This window comes from Scylla paramamosain, chromosome 1 (genome assembly GCF_035594125.1).
Source record: "Scylla paramamosain isolate STU-SP2022 chromosome 1, ASM3559412v1, whole genome shotgun sequence".
Classification (NCBI taxonomy): domain Eukaryota; kingdom Metazoa; phylum Arthropoda; class Malacostraca; order Decapoda; family Portunidae; genus Scylla; species Scylla paramamosain.
In genome coordinates, this window is record NC_087151.1 from 15804408 (window position 1) to 15822300 (window position 17893).

Below are 17893 nucleotides of genomic sequence, written 5' to 3' on the forward strand. Positions count from 1 at the left end.
TTGAGATATAATCTAGCTTTTATTCTCTTGATCAAATTCAACAATAATTCTGAGGGTTGCAATTTTTCCCATTAACAATCAAGTGGTATCTTAAGTATAGAAAAAGGCAACAAACACCTGAGATATTAATAGTTGTGTTTTGTTTCAGGCTATATCTTTAGATAATAATTAGCAATATTTAAGTTCTGAAGCATAATTTAGAAAATTAATGTATACAATTCATTCAACTTTTCTCCATTTTCTTTCTTAAGGGGAGTGTCACATAAAAAGTAGTAAATTAAGAATTTAACTGCTACTATTGGAATTATGAATAAAAAAATAAATAAATAAATATTGGCATCTAAAAGTCCATGTTAAAAATGTGCAAGTAAAGGCCATGGTGTTTCTGAGCAGCTGCCCAATTTTCTAGTGTTATATGACATTTTCATGGCATTTTATAGTGTATCAGTCTGGTACCTCATTTCCCCTTTATTACAATTAATTATCACCCAAAGTGAGGATGTCGAGAGCCACATTGTCACCTGGCATGCTCTGCTTTGTGCCTTGACAACCTTAGTTCAGTGGTATTTTTACACAATATGTGGTAGCCAAACTGAGCAAGGAGTACAAGGTCTGAAGACAGCAAGAATGGTAGAAGGATGGGAGACAAGTAGCAACACCCTAACTCTTTCTATGTCTAGATTACTGAGTAGTATAAGCAAGGGGATGGGGCCTTATCTTCTGACAGATGTCAGTTTCTCTTTAGATGCCAATGAATGTCATGTTTTCATTATGGATATTTTCACAAAAATTTAAAAATCATGGTATGCATCTACACATTCCTTGTCAATGTGCGACAAAAGAGTAAGTGGAAAAAATCAGCCACAACTTCATTTTTGTATATTTCTTTATAAAACTGTCCTATAGAAGCTTAGAGTGTACTAGAAAATTAGATTTTTAACTTTCAAGAAATTTCTGTGATGCTCCCCTTAAATTTTTTTTTTAATCATTCACACCACCAGCTGCCCTATTTTACAGCCGCTGATGGAGGAGCTACACTAGAGTGGACTCTGTGATACCGTGAAGAGCCAGCTCCTTCAGGGTGTTGTCCAGATACCCAGGATCAGGGTAGCCATGGCCTCTTGTGTTGTTCCACTCAGTCTTGTGGTGGATTTCATTCCAGGTGACACAATTATCCATACCTGTGGTGACTGAGGGACCCACAGTGAAGATTAGTCGCCGGCGCCATGCCTCACGTAGAAGTCTCACTACCTGTGCCGCACATACCAAGAATTAGAACGATCACATTCTTGAAATCAAATCACCCAGTGCTCTAATACAAAATACAAAGGTCTTATAATGAAAAGTTTAGATAAATATGCACCAGTTGCTTGTGGCCCAAACCTTACAGATCCACAACAGGCAACATCTGCCATTACATTTTCTATGGAGGTGGTGTTGGGTACATGCCTATGACAGGGCTTCTATACCATATCCTCCTAGAAGCTAGGCTACAACTGCAAGTGCTTGTGGATGAGAGAGAGAGAGAGAGAGAGAGAGAGAGAGAGAGAGAGAGAGAGAGAGAGAGAGAGAGAGAGAGAGAGAGAGAGAGAGAGAGAGAGAGAGAGAGAGAGAGAGACTCTGAGCTCATGTGTGTCCAAGTCAGATATGTTCCCTGTGATCTCCATAATGGTACAATTTAAAAGTGAGAAAGAAATAAGTAAAATGACAAACTGAATTTGAAGCTGAATGTAAACATATTTATATTCTCCCAGTGATTAAAAATAGTTTTATACATGTGATCTTTTACTATCAAGATTAATATATTTCAGGACTTTCAATGTGTGACTTACCTAAAAATCTATATACTAGATCAATAATACAGTGATGGGATCTGTTACCTTTTTACCCTTCTCATTGTTGGGGACATAGGCAGTACGAGGAAAGCCAATAGCATGATAGGGCCTGCCAGGGTGAGGATGTTCAGGGCCTTGTAAACCACTACCGATGCTGCAAATATAACAATAAGATTGAATTAATTACAGAATATAGACAACATATGGAGGATGATAAAAGATTACAATTCCATGGTGGGGGGACAGTATTACAAATATTAGGGAGATTCAAGATGTTAAAGTTGACAGAAGACTGACAAAATCTAAAATTTCCCTGAAGTGCTCCTAGGGCAAGAAAAGTGAGGATCAGTTATGCTGCATACATGGAGTTCTTAAACCAGGGGTCAACAACAAAATGGTTTAGCCCTGCTGCATCATAACAGATCAAGGCCCCTTCCCACATCTGATCTCATCAATTGACTGAATCAGTTGCAAGAAAACCTGGTGAAATATGAGTTTAAAAATTTACCGAGATGAAACCAAATGGATATGTGAATAACTTACCTGTATGTTATTTGCAATGTACCACAGTCAGGATGGCCAGGGAGGGAGCTGCGCAGTGTTGTGACATTCATATTGCCAGGCGGTTGGTTACCAAGCTTTTCCCCATGCAGAGTCTTACAATTGGGGCACTCCAGAAACTGAGGGAAGCTCTTGGCCATTTCTCTCACACATGCAAGATGGAACTGGTGCCTGCACAAATTGAGGCTCACAACACCATCACTCTGTACACCTGTGAGAATGAAAACTTTGAAAACCCTGCAGTCATCTGATAAAAAATCCTGCTTGATTTGTCCATGCATAGCAACATTCAAGAAAAGAAACTGAGAGGGAAGACTGACAATAATAAATACTGCCCTTTTCAGCATGCAAGATGCAATTACACATATATCAGAAAAGAATAGTACATGTAGGTAGCATGAAAAAAAAAAAAAAAAACATCAATTTTATAAACCAGACTGACAATGTTTCTCTACAATTTTTTTTATGTCCCTTCCCAGCATAAGTTCCCATTTTCTATTCAATATTCATATATATACATGTATAATTCTACCCTCAACCCTCTCACCCATGATTAAGTTGTGTATCATTTAGAGATCAAGAAATATTTAATTCTTGAAAGACCATTCATGCAATTTCAAATCCATATTATATTAGATAATTATTTTATTTTCTATTAATCTGTGCTATTATGGATTTTGTCTTCAATAAAGTCATGTACAGCATGGGATGACACTATGCAAGTATGGTAGATGCAATGGCTGCACAAGGATAATCTGAGTGCTAGAGTATCTAAGAAAGAGAATAGAAGGAAATGAGAGAATTCAAGGATATGAGGAGGGAATGCTGGGTTAGGAACAAATAAAGATTCTCCTGTCATGGTTATCCTTGTTGGGAAATTCTGAGGAACAAGTGTAATATATATATATATATATATATATATATATATATATATATATATATATATATATATATATATATATATATATATATATATATATATACACACACAAGGTGTAACATGAGTTCCTGCAGATATTGCCAGAGATCAAAGTGCAGGTTATTCTAAGAGGAAAATGTATTATGCACATATGCATTATGATGCACTGTTCAACAGTAGTATGAAATTCAAGTGTGGCCTCACTTATGCAGGGAAGGGACATAAAAAAATTGTAGAGAAACAGTGGGTGGGCCAGGTGGGTATTCATTGTGGGATGTGTAGACTTTAATGTCCATTGGTGAATTGTGAATGATTCAGTCATGATTTCTACAAACTTTGGAGCTTTACAGTATCCAATGACAAAACAAGTGACAACATTGAACCAATACCAATTACCAATAACCATTACACAATTTACGTAAGAGGGCCACTGCCCAAGGGCAACAAAAAATTTGGACAAAATAATGCCCATTTAAATACCCGTTCACAGAGATGCCAAAAAGAATGGTCAAATACCATAGGATAAGACCTGTATCAAGAGTCATGAAGGTCGAGCTGCATACTTTCCTTTTGAAGATGGAGGCACAGCTTCAGACCATGCCTTAGCCAATCTTTACCACAAATTGCTCAGGAAGGTAAAGTAATAGGTGATACAACACACATGGATGTTGGTAACAATGCTGTATGACTTGAATCTGGATCTGAGCACCAACTTGTAAAGAACGACAACATAAACATTATCTTCAACCATAGTTTAATTTAATTAGATAATTTATTCATTTATCTTATTATTTTAATTTTGGGGATGACCTAGTATAGTACACACACACACACACACACACACACACACACACACACACACACACATAGTGCAGCCTAGCTTCCATCTACCAGATATACCAGATACGAAAAAGCACAAGAAGACCTACATAGAACTATAAAATGTGAGAAGATATGATGATGAAAAGTAATAAAGAAAAGGATTTGGGGGTGATTATCCAGGACACACTATCTCCACAGAAGCAAATAAGTGGGATTTTTGGCTCCATATATAGGATGTTAAGTAGTACTAGAGTGACTTTTACCTACATGGACATGGATATGATGAAAAAATAATCACAACCATGATACGCCCCAAGTTAGAGTAAGCTGTAGTCATATGGTCTCCACACAGGAAGAGTATAAAGAAACTGGAAAGAATAGAGGACAGCAATGAAGATAAAGTGCCAGAATTGAAGGAAAAGACTTAGGAAGAGTGACTGGAAGAAATGACAATGATAGCACTGGAAGAGAGAAGAGAAAGGGGAAACTTGATAATAATGTACAAATTAATAAACCATTTATAAATGGTAAACAGACAAGTTTTAAAGATGCATATAAATGAAGGAACAAGATGTACAAGAGGACATACAAAAAAGATTAAGAAGAGTAATCGTCTCAGTGACATCAAGAAATACAGTTTCCCATACTGAAGCATTGATCCCTGGAATAGTTTAAGTGAAGTAATTACAGCTGCTAGTGTGAACAAATTTAAAGAGAAACTAACTGCAGAAATGGAGACAGGACAAATGAGCTTTAGCTTGGACCCTGTATAATAAAAATAAGTAAACACACACACACACACACACACACACACACACACAGACACACACACACACTGCAACCTACTTTCCACCTACCAGATAATGGATACACACACACACACACACACACACACAATGCAGGCTACTTTCCACCTAACAGATAATGTGTACACACACACACACACACACACACACACACAATGCAGCCTACTTTCTGCCTACCAAATGTCACACACACACACACACACACAGTGCAGCCTAGCTTTCACCTACCATATAAAATGTGCGCACACACACACACACACACACACACACACACACACACACACACACACACTGCAGCTTACTTTCCACCTACTAGATAATGTGCACACACACACACACACACACACACACAAAGCAACCTAGCTTTCACCTACCAGATATAAGGGTGCGTGCACAGAGAAAGCAGGTTTGCCAGCACAGGCAACCAGCACTGACCCATGCCAAGAATTACACCATATAAATAAGTGTAAGCATGCACAGAGGAAGCAGGTTCAAGCATGTCAATGCCTGCAGCCTGCTTCAACCAGCTTTCCTGTTTGCTGGGATCATTCTTGCCTGCTCAACCCACACGTGTTTACTCTACTGAGTGAAGAGCAAGATAGATGTTGAGCTCCTGATAGCCAAAGTAAATGAAAGACAACCTGTGTGGAATAAATGGAATAAGCACCACATTAACAGGAATGCTGTGGATAGGCTGTGGGCTGAAATCAGATGACTGAAAAGATGATATTCTCCAAACTCTTCTAAGTTTATTTCATGTACAGCTCTTCTTTTCCTCGAGTTTTTTTGTATGAATACTATTGAGCAACATGAACTCATCATGAGATGATGAGCTCAACATCTTAGTATACCTGGTGAACTGACACTGATCACAGATACTGCCTCTGTCTGTGTAACTCACCGTGTGGGTCAGAACCCACGTTCTTTGTGGACACTATCATGCCAGCTACCAGCACAGGTTGGCACTGGAAACCAGCGTGCCAGTAACCTGCCTTCTCTGTGCGTGCACCCTAATGGGCACACACACACACACAAACAGTACTATTACAGCCATACTAGACACCCTGACCAACCACTATCTTGCACCCCCTGTTTTCAATCCATCAAGGCATCTATCTTGCCCTTTGCATGTTTACACAACGTGCTCAATAATCATAATGGTAAATTCAGTGTTAGTTGCCCATGAAAAGAAAATAGTCATAGAAAAAGGCAGGTGGTGAGTGACAAAGGTTTCTGCCTGACTGGTTCCTCTGTGCACTGAAGGCTCATACTGTTAAAAAAAAAAAAAAAAAAAAAAAAAAACTTGCTGCAACAATATGTGACTTTCCAATTAGGAAAATATTTTTTCAGGTTGTTTTAACTGAAACAAAACTTTTTGCCATGCCAAATTTGGAAAATAAACATTTTTCCTTGAAGGCAAAACAGAAGACATGGGGTAGACCTTCCTTTCTCTGTCTCCCACAAACCTTCATTCCAAAAATGCTACTGATTCAGTAAACATCATCCTTCCCCTTGACCTTCATCACTAAACCTTCATGACTCTTGGTATGAGCCTAAGTATCTTGAAACCTCCCTCTTGAAAAAGTTCAAGTCATAGGAAGGAAGAAATACAGAATCAGTAAGGGAAATCCAGTTTACCAGAGAAAGGGATGAATGATTGAGAATACTGGTTAATTCTTTCATTAGAGAAGTGGACAGAATAGGGATGAGAGAAAGAAGAAAGTTTTGTGCAACAAAGGTGCAAGAGGAGGGGAGGCATGCATTTAGGAAGATCAGAAGAGCAGTTAGTGTGAAAATAGCGTAGAAGATAGCATGATATGCAACACTGCGGCGATGAGAAAGAGGCTGAAGACAAAAAGTTAGAGGAGAGGAGCTGGTAAGACAAAAAGTTTTTGATTCCATTCTGTCTAAAATAGCAGTATGAGTGGAACCCTCCCATACATATGAAACAAACTCTATACAATTATGGATAAGGCCCCTGTACAGAGTTAGCAGCTGGGCTGTGAGAAAAACTGGCAGAATCAACTCAGAATGCCTAACTTCATAAAAGCTGTTTCAGCTAGAAATGAGATGTGAAGCTTCCAGCTTAGATTATAGGTAAAGGACAGACCAAGGATGCTCAGTATAGAAGAGTGGGACAGTTGAATATCAATGAAGAAGAGGGGATATTTATCTGGAAAATTGTGTTGATAGATGGATGAATTGAGTTTTTGAGGCATTGAATATTACTAAGTTTGCTCTGCCCCAATCAGATATTTTAGAAAGAAATCAGAAGCAGGGTTGACAAAAAAAGAAAATAATAAATAAATAAATAAGATATAAATAAATTAAAAAAAATTATTTATTTTTATTTTACATATCAAAATTTAGTTTTATATCATATTGATAAATAAGGTATATATATATATATATATATATATATATATATATATATATATATATATATATATATATATATATATATATATATATAAAATGTAAAAGTAGTCAATCCTGACCCATTCACTTACTGTACAATACACGTTAACACAGGCTTTGTCCAACCAGACCAGTCTGTATCAACATAACCTAAACAAGTGTCTGTTCTTTAGAAAGAAAGCATCAAAATCTTTCAAGATCTTACTCCCCTTGTGATTTCTGACACATAGCCAAAAATATCTCCAAAAACTTTGCTTCTTCATCTTTCCCTTCTTTATTTCAACCTGATGGCACCACTGCCACCTCATCTATTTTTAAAGCTGAATTCTTTGCTCAAACCTTTGCTAAACTCTACCTTGTATGATTAAGGGCTTGTTCCTCCCTCTACTCCACTCTCTAATTACTCCATGTTACCCATTAAGATCCTTTGCACAGTGATGTTTTCCATGCCCTCACTAGCCTTAAGAAGGCTCAGAAGGCTTATGAAACTGACAGGGTCCCTTCTATTGTTCTCCACAAATGTGCCTCCGTGCTTGCACCTTGCCTAGTCAAATTCTTCTAACTCTATCAACATCTACCTTTCCTTCTTGTTGGAAATTTGCCTACATTCAGCCTGTTCCTAAAAAGGCTGACCACTCTAATCCCTCAAACTACCGTCCTATTGCTTTAATTTCCTGCCTATCTAAAGTTTCTGAATCTATCCTCAAGAGGAAAATTCTTAAGCATCTATCACTTCACAACCTTCTATCTGATTGCCAGTATGGGTTCTGTCAAGGCCATTCTACTGGTGATCCTCCGCCTTTCCTTACTGAGTCTTGGTCATCCTCTTTTAAAGATTTTTGGTGAAACTTTTGCTGCTGGCTTAGGTATATCAGAAATTTTTGATAGAGTCCAGCACAAAAATTTGATTTCCAAACCACCCTCCTACAGCTTCTATCTTTCTCTCAGTAACTTCATCTCAAATTTCCTCTCTGACCATTCTATTGCTGCTGTGGTACATGGTCACTGTTCTTCTAAACCTATTAACAGTGGTATTCCTCAGGGTTCTGTCCTATCACCCACTCTCTTCCTATTCATCAATGATCTTCTTGTCCTATCCACTCCAACATTGATGATACCACCCTGCACTTTTCCACATCTTTTCATAGATGTCCAACCCTTCAGGAAGTAAACAGTTCTCGCAGGGAAGCCACAGAATGCCTGACTTATGATCTAATTTTTTTTTATTGTGGCAGAGCAAACTTAATATTGTTCAATGCCTCAAAAACTCAATTCCTCCATCTATCAACTCGATACAACCTTTCAGATAACTATCCCTTCTTCAGTGACACTCAACTGTTCCCCTCTTCTACACTGAACATCTTTGGTCTGTCCTTTACTTATAATCTAAACTGGAAATTTCACATCTCATCTCTAGTTAAAACAGCTTTTATGAAGTTTGACATTCTGAGTCATTTCCACTAGTTTTTCTCACCCACCCCCAATTGCTAACTCTTTACAGGGGCCTTATCTGCCCATGTATGGAGTATGCTTCACATGTCTGGGGGGGTTCCACTCAAAGGGCTCTTTTAGACAGAATGGAATCAAAAGCTTTTCGTGTTATCAGTTCCTCTTCTCTAACTTTTTGTCTTCAGCCTCTCTCTCACTGACACAATGTTGCATCTCTTGCTATCTTCTACAGCTATTTTCATGTTAACTGCTCTTCTGATCTTGCTAACTGCATGCCTCCAGTCCTCCCACAGCCTTGCTGCACTGAACTTTCTTTTTGTATCACCCCTATTCTGTCCACCTCTCTAATGCAAGAGTTAACCAGTATTCTCAATCATTCATCCTTCCTATCCTTCCTGCTTCTGTATTACCTCCTTCCTATGACTTGAACTCTTTCAAGAGGAAGGTTTCAAGACACTTATCCTTTAATTCTTTTACTACTGCTTTTGACTCAGTTTGGGCTCTTGGCTGGTGCCCCTCATATATATATATATATATATATATATATAATATATATATATATATATATACATATATATATATATATATATATATATATATATATATATATATATATATATATATATATATATATATATATATATATATATATATATATATATATATATATATATAAAACAAAAAAAAAATTCAAGCCTTTTGTTTTACTCTAGATTATTTTGTAATTGCTTATTCAAACTGATCTACATATAAATATGAGGAATAACAAAAATAAATAAAAAAAAAATAAATAAAAAAAAAAAAGACATTAATACCCAGGTTTTTTTCAACTCTGATCAAAAGTCAGGCATTCTGCAGCTTCCCTGCATGAACTGTTTATTTCCTGAAGGAGTGGACATCTATGAAAAGACAAAAAGTACAGGTTGGTATCATCAGCACAGAAGTGGATAGGACAAAAAGTTTGGTTTAGATCATTGATGAATAACTGGAAGAGAGTGTGTTACAGGACAGAACCCTGAGGAACACCACTGTTAATAGACTTAGAAGAACTGTGACCATCTACCACAGAAGCAACAGAATGGTCAGAGAGGAATCTTGAGATGATATTACAGAGAGAAGGATAGAACTGAAAATGAAGATAGTGAAAGTAGGAAGGAACACAGAAGGGGGCTACTGTCGGTTGTCTCAGACACCTGTTTCAGTGAGGAAAAGAAAATGAGGTTTAGTTGTGGAGAGGTGGTGTTCTACAGATTGAAAATTAGATCTAAGGCCACAAATGTTACTGAAGTTAATGAAGAAAAAGTTGAGGGGGTGTCTAGACACTTAGGGTCAATAACAGAAAAGCAGTCTGATCTGGGGATATTTGTGGTCCCCTCTGCAGATGGGGACTCTGAGGCTGGTGTAAAAGTTGCCATATTGAATTTAGGATTTTGAGGGAAGGGTGTGTGTAATTAGGTGCATATAGTTTTGTGTGTAGGAAAAGAGTTATCTTTAGAAGACAGGCTGTGACTGCCCCCTTGTATTATGAGCCACAAAGGATGGATGTAATAAACAACAAATAAAATAATAGGCTGCATGGCACCATGCCTGCTGAATGTCCAGGCAGGGAGTGGGAAGGAGCAAGGCTAGCAGCAAATCAGTCATGTGCAGTTTTCCTCCGAGACAGTGACAATGAATATGTCTAGACTGTATCTCATAACTTAAAGTAATGTGGAGAGTGTGGAAATGGTCTTTCTCCACCATGATTATCCACCAAGCCTATCCACACTTGAATTTCATACCATGGTTAAACAAGCCCTCAAAATGCATATGTGCATAGAACATTTTCCACTTAAAATAACATTTACTTTCTTCTGGTAATATCCGCAGAAACTCATGTTACACCCCATATAGATTAAAGATATACTGTGATATAGTACACACATGTAATCCAACAAAAACATTTTAGAGAAAGAAAAAGGAGGAAAAGGAAGATAAAGAGGTTAATGCAGTGCCTGAATCATGAAAGAGAAATGTATCACTTTCCATGCTGCACCAATGGCAAGGTGGCAGGAATGGTGACCACCAGGAGCCCACACTACACACAGATCAACACCAAACATCTACCTGATGGCTGGGGTATCCTAGAAGCCTCCTCTTCTTCCAGATATCCTGACACCTCAGTCAGACTCCTCATACAAATGGAGCACATGTCGTCTGGTGGAGACTCCACTACACTAGTGTACTGCAACAACAGCTGCAAAATGGAATTATTATTAACAATGGTACCATGGTACTTTTTTTTCCTTCTTGTTTATTTTCTTTTTATTACAAAAACAGCTGCCAATTGGCAATGTTAACACTAGTGCCAAGTGCTAGTCCTGGGAAGTCTTGAAATCTTATTTTTGTTTTTGTATTTTTTTATAGCCATCACAAACTGACACATGCACTATCCTTCTAACATACTTATTTGTAATTTTTTCCCAGCTAAATATACAAGACATAACTATGTCTTCACATCTGAGAGAGAAAAATGAGGTTTTTGGTTATAATTACAACTTATGGATGCTGAAGGCAAAAAAGTATAAATGAAGAACATACTTTATCCTCAGGAGCAATAGGAGCCCGGGAACCTTGATGACCTTTGTGGCTTCTGTTTGTGAAGTGCCTATTGCTGGCATGGTACTGTGAGTCCCAAGGTGAAATATCCCCTCCTCTCGTGCAGCTTTCTGGGGACGGTAACTGAGACAGCCCCTGTGCTGTTCTCTCTCTAGTTCTTTTACGCTTGACACCATTAATTTGAAGCCCAAACTCAGAGCTAGAATGAGCTGCATTGATGGGCATGAAGTGGCACTGCTGGAGAGCAGATGTCTGCAAAGTGCAAATACAACATAAAATAAAACTGACAATTATATATTTTTTTTTGAAAGGGAAAAAAGAAAAACATTGCAAGGGTAATGATGATATTCTCAGGATTTTATATTATTTCAATATAGTAATTTCAATACCTGGCCTCTGGAGGTGCTGCGGTGGTGATGAGACTGAGCAGGAGTGAGTGATGATACATCATGTGGGGGAGAGGAGTGCCCAGCTGCACCTCTCATGACATCACACACTTCTTGGTCTTCAGCAAAAACATCTTCATCCATATTCTCATCAGACTCCACACTAATAAGTTGGTCCACCACTGGACTGGACATGTAACTATAAAAAGAAATGCATAGTTTACAATAAATCTATGCTTGTAAAATATGGCTTAACTAAAATATAAGTAGATCGCACAGCCATTACAAACAAGAATGAGGCATATCTGAAATTTTTACATCATGATCTTATTCTATTACTTTAACTCACCCAGTTTCCATGCTTCCAGGATAATAGTTACTGTTGTTTGGGTCATCATCTTGAGAGAGGTATGTGGAAATGGTGTCCACGCTGGGCCGGCGGCCACTCATCAGAGAGCTGCAATCAGAGTCCAGGGTGTGGTTGGATCCAAACTTGCCTGAAGATAATTCATTCCTGGAACATGAGAATGAAAGAACATTAATTTTTATAATAATGTTAAAATAAGTCTCATGATGCTCCCAAATGCCAATCATTCTATTAGGGACATACCTTGTGCTGTGCGGTAAATACGTGGTGGAATCATTGTCCTCAACCAGGTGATGGTTACCATTGTGCTGAGGGTTGACATGAGAGTGTGAGGGAGAATTCTGGAAGTGTGGTTGCCTGGGAGGGGCACTGGATCGTGGTCTGGCTACAGGAGGAACACTGGACCGAGGGAGTGGTTTTGGGGGACTTGATCCACCTTTGTTCACCCACTGACCCAGCTGTCGTCCAGAAGACAAAGGGTCTGACATCCCAGCACAGCTGCTGGTGCTGCTCTTGTTGCTGCGGCACCATACCTTGGGACCATAAATTGCAGTTGTAATATAGAAATGAAACTAGATAATAAACTTATCACCATAAGGCTAAATGGTAACATCTGTGCCAGAACCAATCTCTATTGAAAGGCATTGGTGCCATCTTGTGTTGCAAAGGATTAAAAGATGGGACACAAAGAGTTCTGGGGCTGTATTAACAAAGATTCTTAACTATAGAGGTCTGACTTCGACCAGCTCTTAAGCTTAGAGTTGTGGTTAACTTCCCAAGTTGTGCTGAGTCTAAGTCTTAAGGCACTGAAAACTTAAGACAGGTGCAGATGTAGCTTAACTTTAAGAGTTGAGCTAAGCATAGGCCAAGCAAGCAAAGACAGCTGACTGTTACGCCCAAATCAAGAATTATCAGCTCTGTAAGGATGTTCTCAATGACCTGAGTGACTCTGAACTGTTGGACATATATGGACTAGACCTGCAGGTATTATTTGTGACAGATTTAGTTGGAGATGCCTTAGAGAGCCTCACAGGAAGGAGTGATGCACTGATGCTAGTAATTAAAGTAATAATTACAGTATTATTTAGCCAATGGAAAATGCAGCTCTGCAACAATGATGACCTTGGGTCTTCCTGTGTCCTGTTGTTAGCATGTTTCATTTACCTTCTTGGTAACAGAGCCCCATGCAGCTTTTTTGTGCTACTGAATGAGTGAAGCCCTTCAGGCTATGTCTTTCCTCATAATACTGACTGGACGAGGATGAAAAGTCCAGTTGGGTTTCCTCTATTGGCCTTTTTGATCTCAGGGCTCATCATCACCTCCATACTAAAGAAAATGGACTGGAAAGGAGGAGCTGCTGAGTGGGAGTGATGGGGCAATGATGGCTCAAGAACATAAACACTGAGACAAAATACATGCACCTTGCACAAGATCTAACTTGCTTATTAAAAACAAATTTATGCACTCATATCCTAGCAAAATCAAAGATAAACTATTATTTTTTATTAATTAATCAAAAAAATGTAAAAAGATAGCACTATTAACTTGAAATTGAGAAATATAAGATTTTACAGTTTTGCTCTTTCACCATTTCATACTGGGGTTTAAGAGTTCATCTCAATCATGACTCAACACAACTTTAGTCCCTAACCGGTGGATGATGCACCAGTGCGCAGCTTACGGAAAAGGCGAGTGATGAGTATGTGCATGAGGATGTTTTCCCACCTTCAATCAAATACAGGAGGGCAATAATTGTTTTGAGCATGAACAAGCAACACTTACAAACTTGCTGGCTTGCACCAGCTTATTTTCAGTACACCTAAAACTTCCATAATGGTTTGAAGGTTATTCAACTCGTCCCAATGTGTGAAGGGAGGGAAGCCATGTGTGTCCACTTGTTTTAGTGACTTTCACTCTAAAGATATATATTAGTATGAATAGTGATGAGTAATGTACTACAGTAATAGACATTACTACACTAGTGTGCAGTAAGTGATATATTTATTGTATTTAAATGACAATTATAACAAGATGTAATGTTATCAAGCAAATTCAGTTTTTTTTTTCACATTTCCAGACAAAATGTAAGTAAAGTAATTGGAGCACCATTAGTACATAGTGAAAAGTAGCCACTCTTGTTTTTTTTCTGTTCTTCATTTCCCCAGAAAAACAAGTAAGGAAAGTTACATTACAATATAATGTAAAGAGGAAGTTTTTTTTTTTTTTTTTTTACTCTACTTCTCATTTCAACCCAAGAAATCCAACATAAGAATGTAATGGGAAGCGCCAGTAAACAGTGAGGACTATGATGCGTGTGTGTCAGCTGTAGCCACAGCCATAACCAGTCAAACAAACACACACTGGGTTATCTGTGGAGATGAGATATTGTTGTACAACCTCTACTCATGGCTAAATTACAACACCAAGAAATCTGGCAATAACACCATTGTAAAGAAGAAGGGTTGGCACTTCTTTTTGTTTTGGTTTTATAGCTCTACATTAAATATATAATGAAATATGATAGTGGGAAAATCAACCACTTTCTTCTTAAAAACCCCCACCCTGAGACAATGACTTGCGACAATTCACCCATCCTTTAAGGGTTAAGCACACTTAGGAGATAAGCATAAGTCTAAGCAGAAGACTGAGACAAAGACTAAGAATCTTTATTAATATGCCCCCTGATGCTCCTAGTGCCCCAGAAAGCAGGTGAGGCAATAATTTTTAATGTCAAGATGTAGGTACTGATGAGGCAAGTGGAATCAGTAAGTTATGTTAGGTGCATGTTATCTGGGAATATCTAAATCTATATCTATTTCCTCTAACCTTAGAGATGAGGGCACGTGATTTGTTCTCAGTAGGTGAGCACTCTGGGTCATCCTTGTTGCCTCTGTGTTTTTGCCTCTCCCCACTAGAGCAAGATGCAGGGTCCCTTGGTCCTTTGTTGGTACTGTACATGGTCTGGTTGCTGCCACCTGTAAAAATAAATTTTTGTAATATTTGCAGATGTACTGAACTAAACAAGGGTGAATAGTTAATACATATACATATGCAGTAGTATTTTACTGTGTGAGGAGTTAGGTAACAAAGATAACTGCAAACATCACAAATCCACAATTAACTGCCTCCAATTTTTTTTATTTCCTTACATAATGCATTGCCAATGAAGGAAATCTTGTAACTGGTAAAACACAGATAATAATTCAACTTCTCTGAGTCTAAACAAATAACATGCACTACATCAATTGCCTTGGTCTAACCAAACTGCTTCAACTGAATGTCCAATACAAAATTCAAAGAAATTTATGACAAGAACTGTTATTCTGTCACTAATGAAGGTCATCTTTGAATAGGCATGAATAAATTAATATTATCTCATCAAACATGGAGACAGTGAGAGGCTACCCTGGATACTTGTGTGGCTGAGCTGCAATGGGGGTGCTGGTGGCTTCCCCACAGGATAGGCTGCCTGCTGCACTCGGCGTATAGCACGCACAAAGCCCGTCTTGCTATTCACCTAAAAGGGAAAATTTAATCCTTTTTTCAAGAAAATATAAAAATTCAGGAAAACAGAGTATTTTCAACAATGACAAGGTGAGCAATTACCCTTATATTATAATAAGCAAAAGGGAAACTTAATTACCTGGTTCAGGTTACAGAAATTGATGACATATGGGCAGGCTGGAAAAGTCTGGCTCATATCTAGAGTTTGAGCTCCCTGAGGAACAAACAAAAGATAAATAATAGATGGCTATACAATTGTGTGGATGATGACTTTATCATCAGTCCATGAAATCTCAACAATACAAGGTTAATATTTTTTTGTATCATGGATTAATGTTTATCATTATTGTTAAAATTCAAATGCATGCATGTGAATATAACTGCGAAGATAATAACAGTAATGTCTAACAGCCTACAAAGTCAAAAGTCGAACAAGCACATGAATTATAATAAGATATAAAGGTTAATCTGGATATCACATCCGTGTTACATACAAACACGAAACTCACGTCATAGAGAAGGCTTCAGTGACCTTGCCATAAATGTAAAAAAAATTGGGGGGCACATGTTTAGTATGGCTGTAATACTCAAGAGCGTGGAGAAATTCTATATTTTCTAAGCGAGCTCTGCACGTCAAAAGTGAACATTGAAATTATTTTCTTTTGTTTATAACTGGGATTTGTGGGTAGCAGCATATTAGGATTTCATACAGCTGATCCCTATAATCATGCACTGCCACTCATGATGCCATTCCTGAGGCCCCCAATTATGACATTCCATGGTGGGTTCAGTTACATTTTTCGTTTGTTTTAGAGAAACGCCAGGTGTTCTGATAGAGGCTCACTGTCATTTGTTAATATGGCTACCCAGTGGAGGGAGGTGAAGCAAACAGTACCAGCATTCAGCAGGAAAAAAGTCACTGTGTGAGATATTTAACAACACCAATGGTTAAAGGGGGTGGGGGGGGGGGGTCTTTGGGCCAGGATAGGTTAGGGAAATTCAAAATATTAAGGTAAATTTCCTTGGATTTTTTAATGTCTTTATTTCTTCTTATCAAGAAATACCAATATAAATACGTACCACTGAAAAGAGTGACAGCCATATATTAAATTCCCCCTTCCCCTTCCTGTCCCCATCCCCACCCACAGGCGTGCAATAGATGAAAACAGCACTATCCCCCCTTCCCACATGTGAGGTTCAACACAGTGGCCAAGATTAATGTCGGTAGCTCTTTGAAACCAATAATTCTGAGAAATGAAATAATGAATGTATTCTTTGCTTACATTTTCATTAATATATATTATATGATGTAAATGCTTAGGGTTGATGATCTACAAGTAAATAGCAAATGAAAAATTACAGCAAAAAAAAAAAAGACCCACTGATCCCTGTATAGAGCCAAAAGCATTAGTTAAAATAAAGGATAAGTGAAAGAGTTCAAGTCATAGGAAGTGGAAATACAGAAGTAGGCAGGGAATTACAGAGTTTACCAGAGAAAGAGATGAATGATTGAGAATACTGGTTAACTCTTCCATTAGAGAGGTGGACAGAATAGGGCTGAGAGAAAGAAGTCTTGTGCAGCAAGGCTGCAGAAGGAGGGGAGGCATGCAATTAGCAAGATCAGAAGAGCAGTTAGCATGAAAATAGCAGTATAAGATAGCAATAGATGCAACACTGCAGTGATGAGAAAGAAGCTGAAGACAGTCAGTTAGAGGAGATGAGTTGATAAGACGAAATGTTTTTGATTCCACCCTGTCTAAAAGAATGGTATGAGTGGAACCCCCCCAACATGTGAAGCACACTCCATACATGGATGGATAAGGCACCTGTAAAGAATTAGCAGCTGGGAGGGGTGAGAAAAACTGGCAGAGACGACTCAGAACGCCTAACTTCAGAGAAGATGTTTTAGCTAAAGATAAGATGTGAAGTTTCCAGTTTAGATTATAAGTAAAGGACAGACTGAGGATTTTCGGTGTAGAAGAGAGGAACAGTTGAGTGTCATTGAAGAAAAGTGGATAATTGTCTGGAAGGTTGTGTTGAGTTGATAGATGGAGGAATTGAGTTTTTGAGGCACTGAGCAAAACTAAGTTTGCTCTGCCCTAATCTTTAGAGGGATCTGAAGTCAGGTATTCTATGACTTCCCTATATGAACTGTTTACTTCCTGAACAGTTGGACGTCGATGAAAAGACATGGAAAATTGCAGGGTGGTATCATCAGTGTAGGACTG

General features: G+C 38.2%; 2 protein-coding genes across 12 annotated transcripts in view; one reads left to right on the top strand and one right to left on the bottom strand.

The window, feature by feature from the left end:
- LOC135101367 (E3 ubiquitin-protein ligase RNF8-like) overlaps nucleotides 1–1774 on the top strand; it is a 50942-nt gene extending 49168 nt beyond the window's left edge. For all 7 annotated transcript variants that reach the window (XR_010269238.1, XR_010269240.1, XR_010269242.1 and 4 more), the window contains one exon: nucleotides 1018–1774. Coding sequence is in view for 2 of the 7 variants with exons in the window: in XM_064005282.1 (XP_063861352.1) it covers nucleotides 1018–1041 (24 nt within the window). In the remaining 5 variants the exon portion in view is untranslated. The remainder of the gene's footprint in view (nucleotides 1–1017) is intronic.
- LOC135101352 (probable E3 ubiquitin-protein ligase DTX2) overlaps nucleotides 1–17893 on the bottom strand; it is a 20433-nt gene continuing 2540 nt past the window's right edge. For 4 of the 5 annotated variants that reach the window (XM_064005246.1, XM_064005235.1, XM_064005221.1 and 1 more), the window contains exons 5-15: nucleotides 15805–15879; nucleotides 15567–15678; nucleotides 14988–15136; nucleotides 12405–12694; nucleotides 12144–12308; nucleotides 11798–11993; nucleotides 11391–11660; nucleotides 10917–11046; nucleotides 2379–2607; nucleotides 1881–1989; nucleotides 1–1251 (exon numbers count right to left, since the gene is read on the bottom strand). In XM_064005246.1, coding sequence (XP_063861316.1) covers nucleotides 1033–1251; nucleotides 1881–1989; nucleotides 2379–2607; nucleotides 10917–11046; nucleotides 11391–11660; nucleotides 11798–11993; nucleotides 12144–12308; nucleotides 12405–12694; nucleotides 14988–15136; nucleotides 15567–15678; nucleotides 15805–15879 — 1944 coding nt within the window. In that variant the 3' untranslated portion in view covers nucleotides 1–1032. The remainder of the gene's footprint in view (nucleotides 1252–1880; nucleotides 1990–2378; nucleotides 2608–10916; nucleotides 11047–11390; nucleotides 11661–11797; nucleotides 11994–12143; nucleotides 12309–12404; nucleotides 12695–14987; nucleotides 15137–15566; nucleotides 15679–15804; nucleotides 15880–17893) is intronic. The other variant, XM_064005240.1, reaches the window with a different exon arrangement.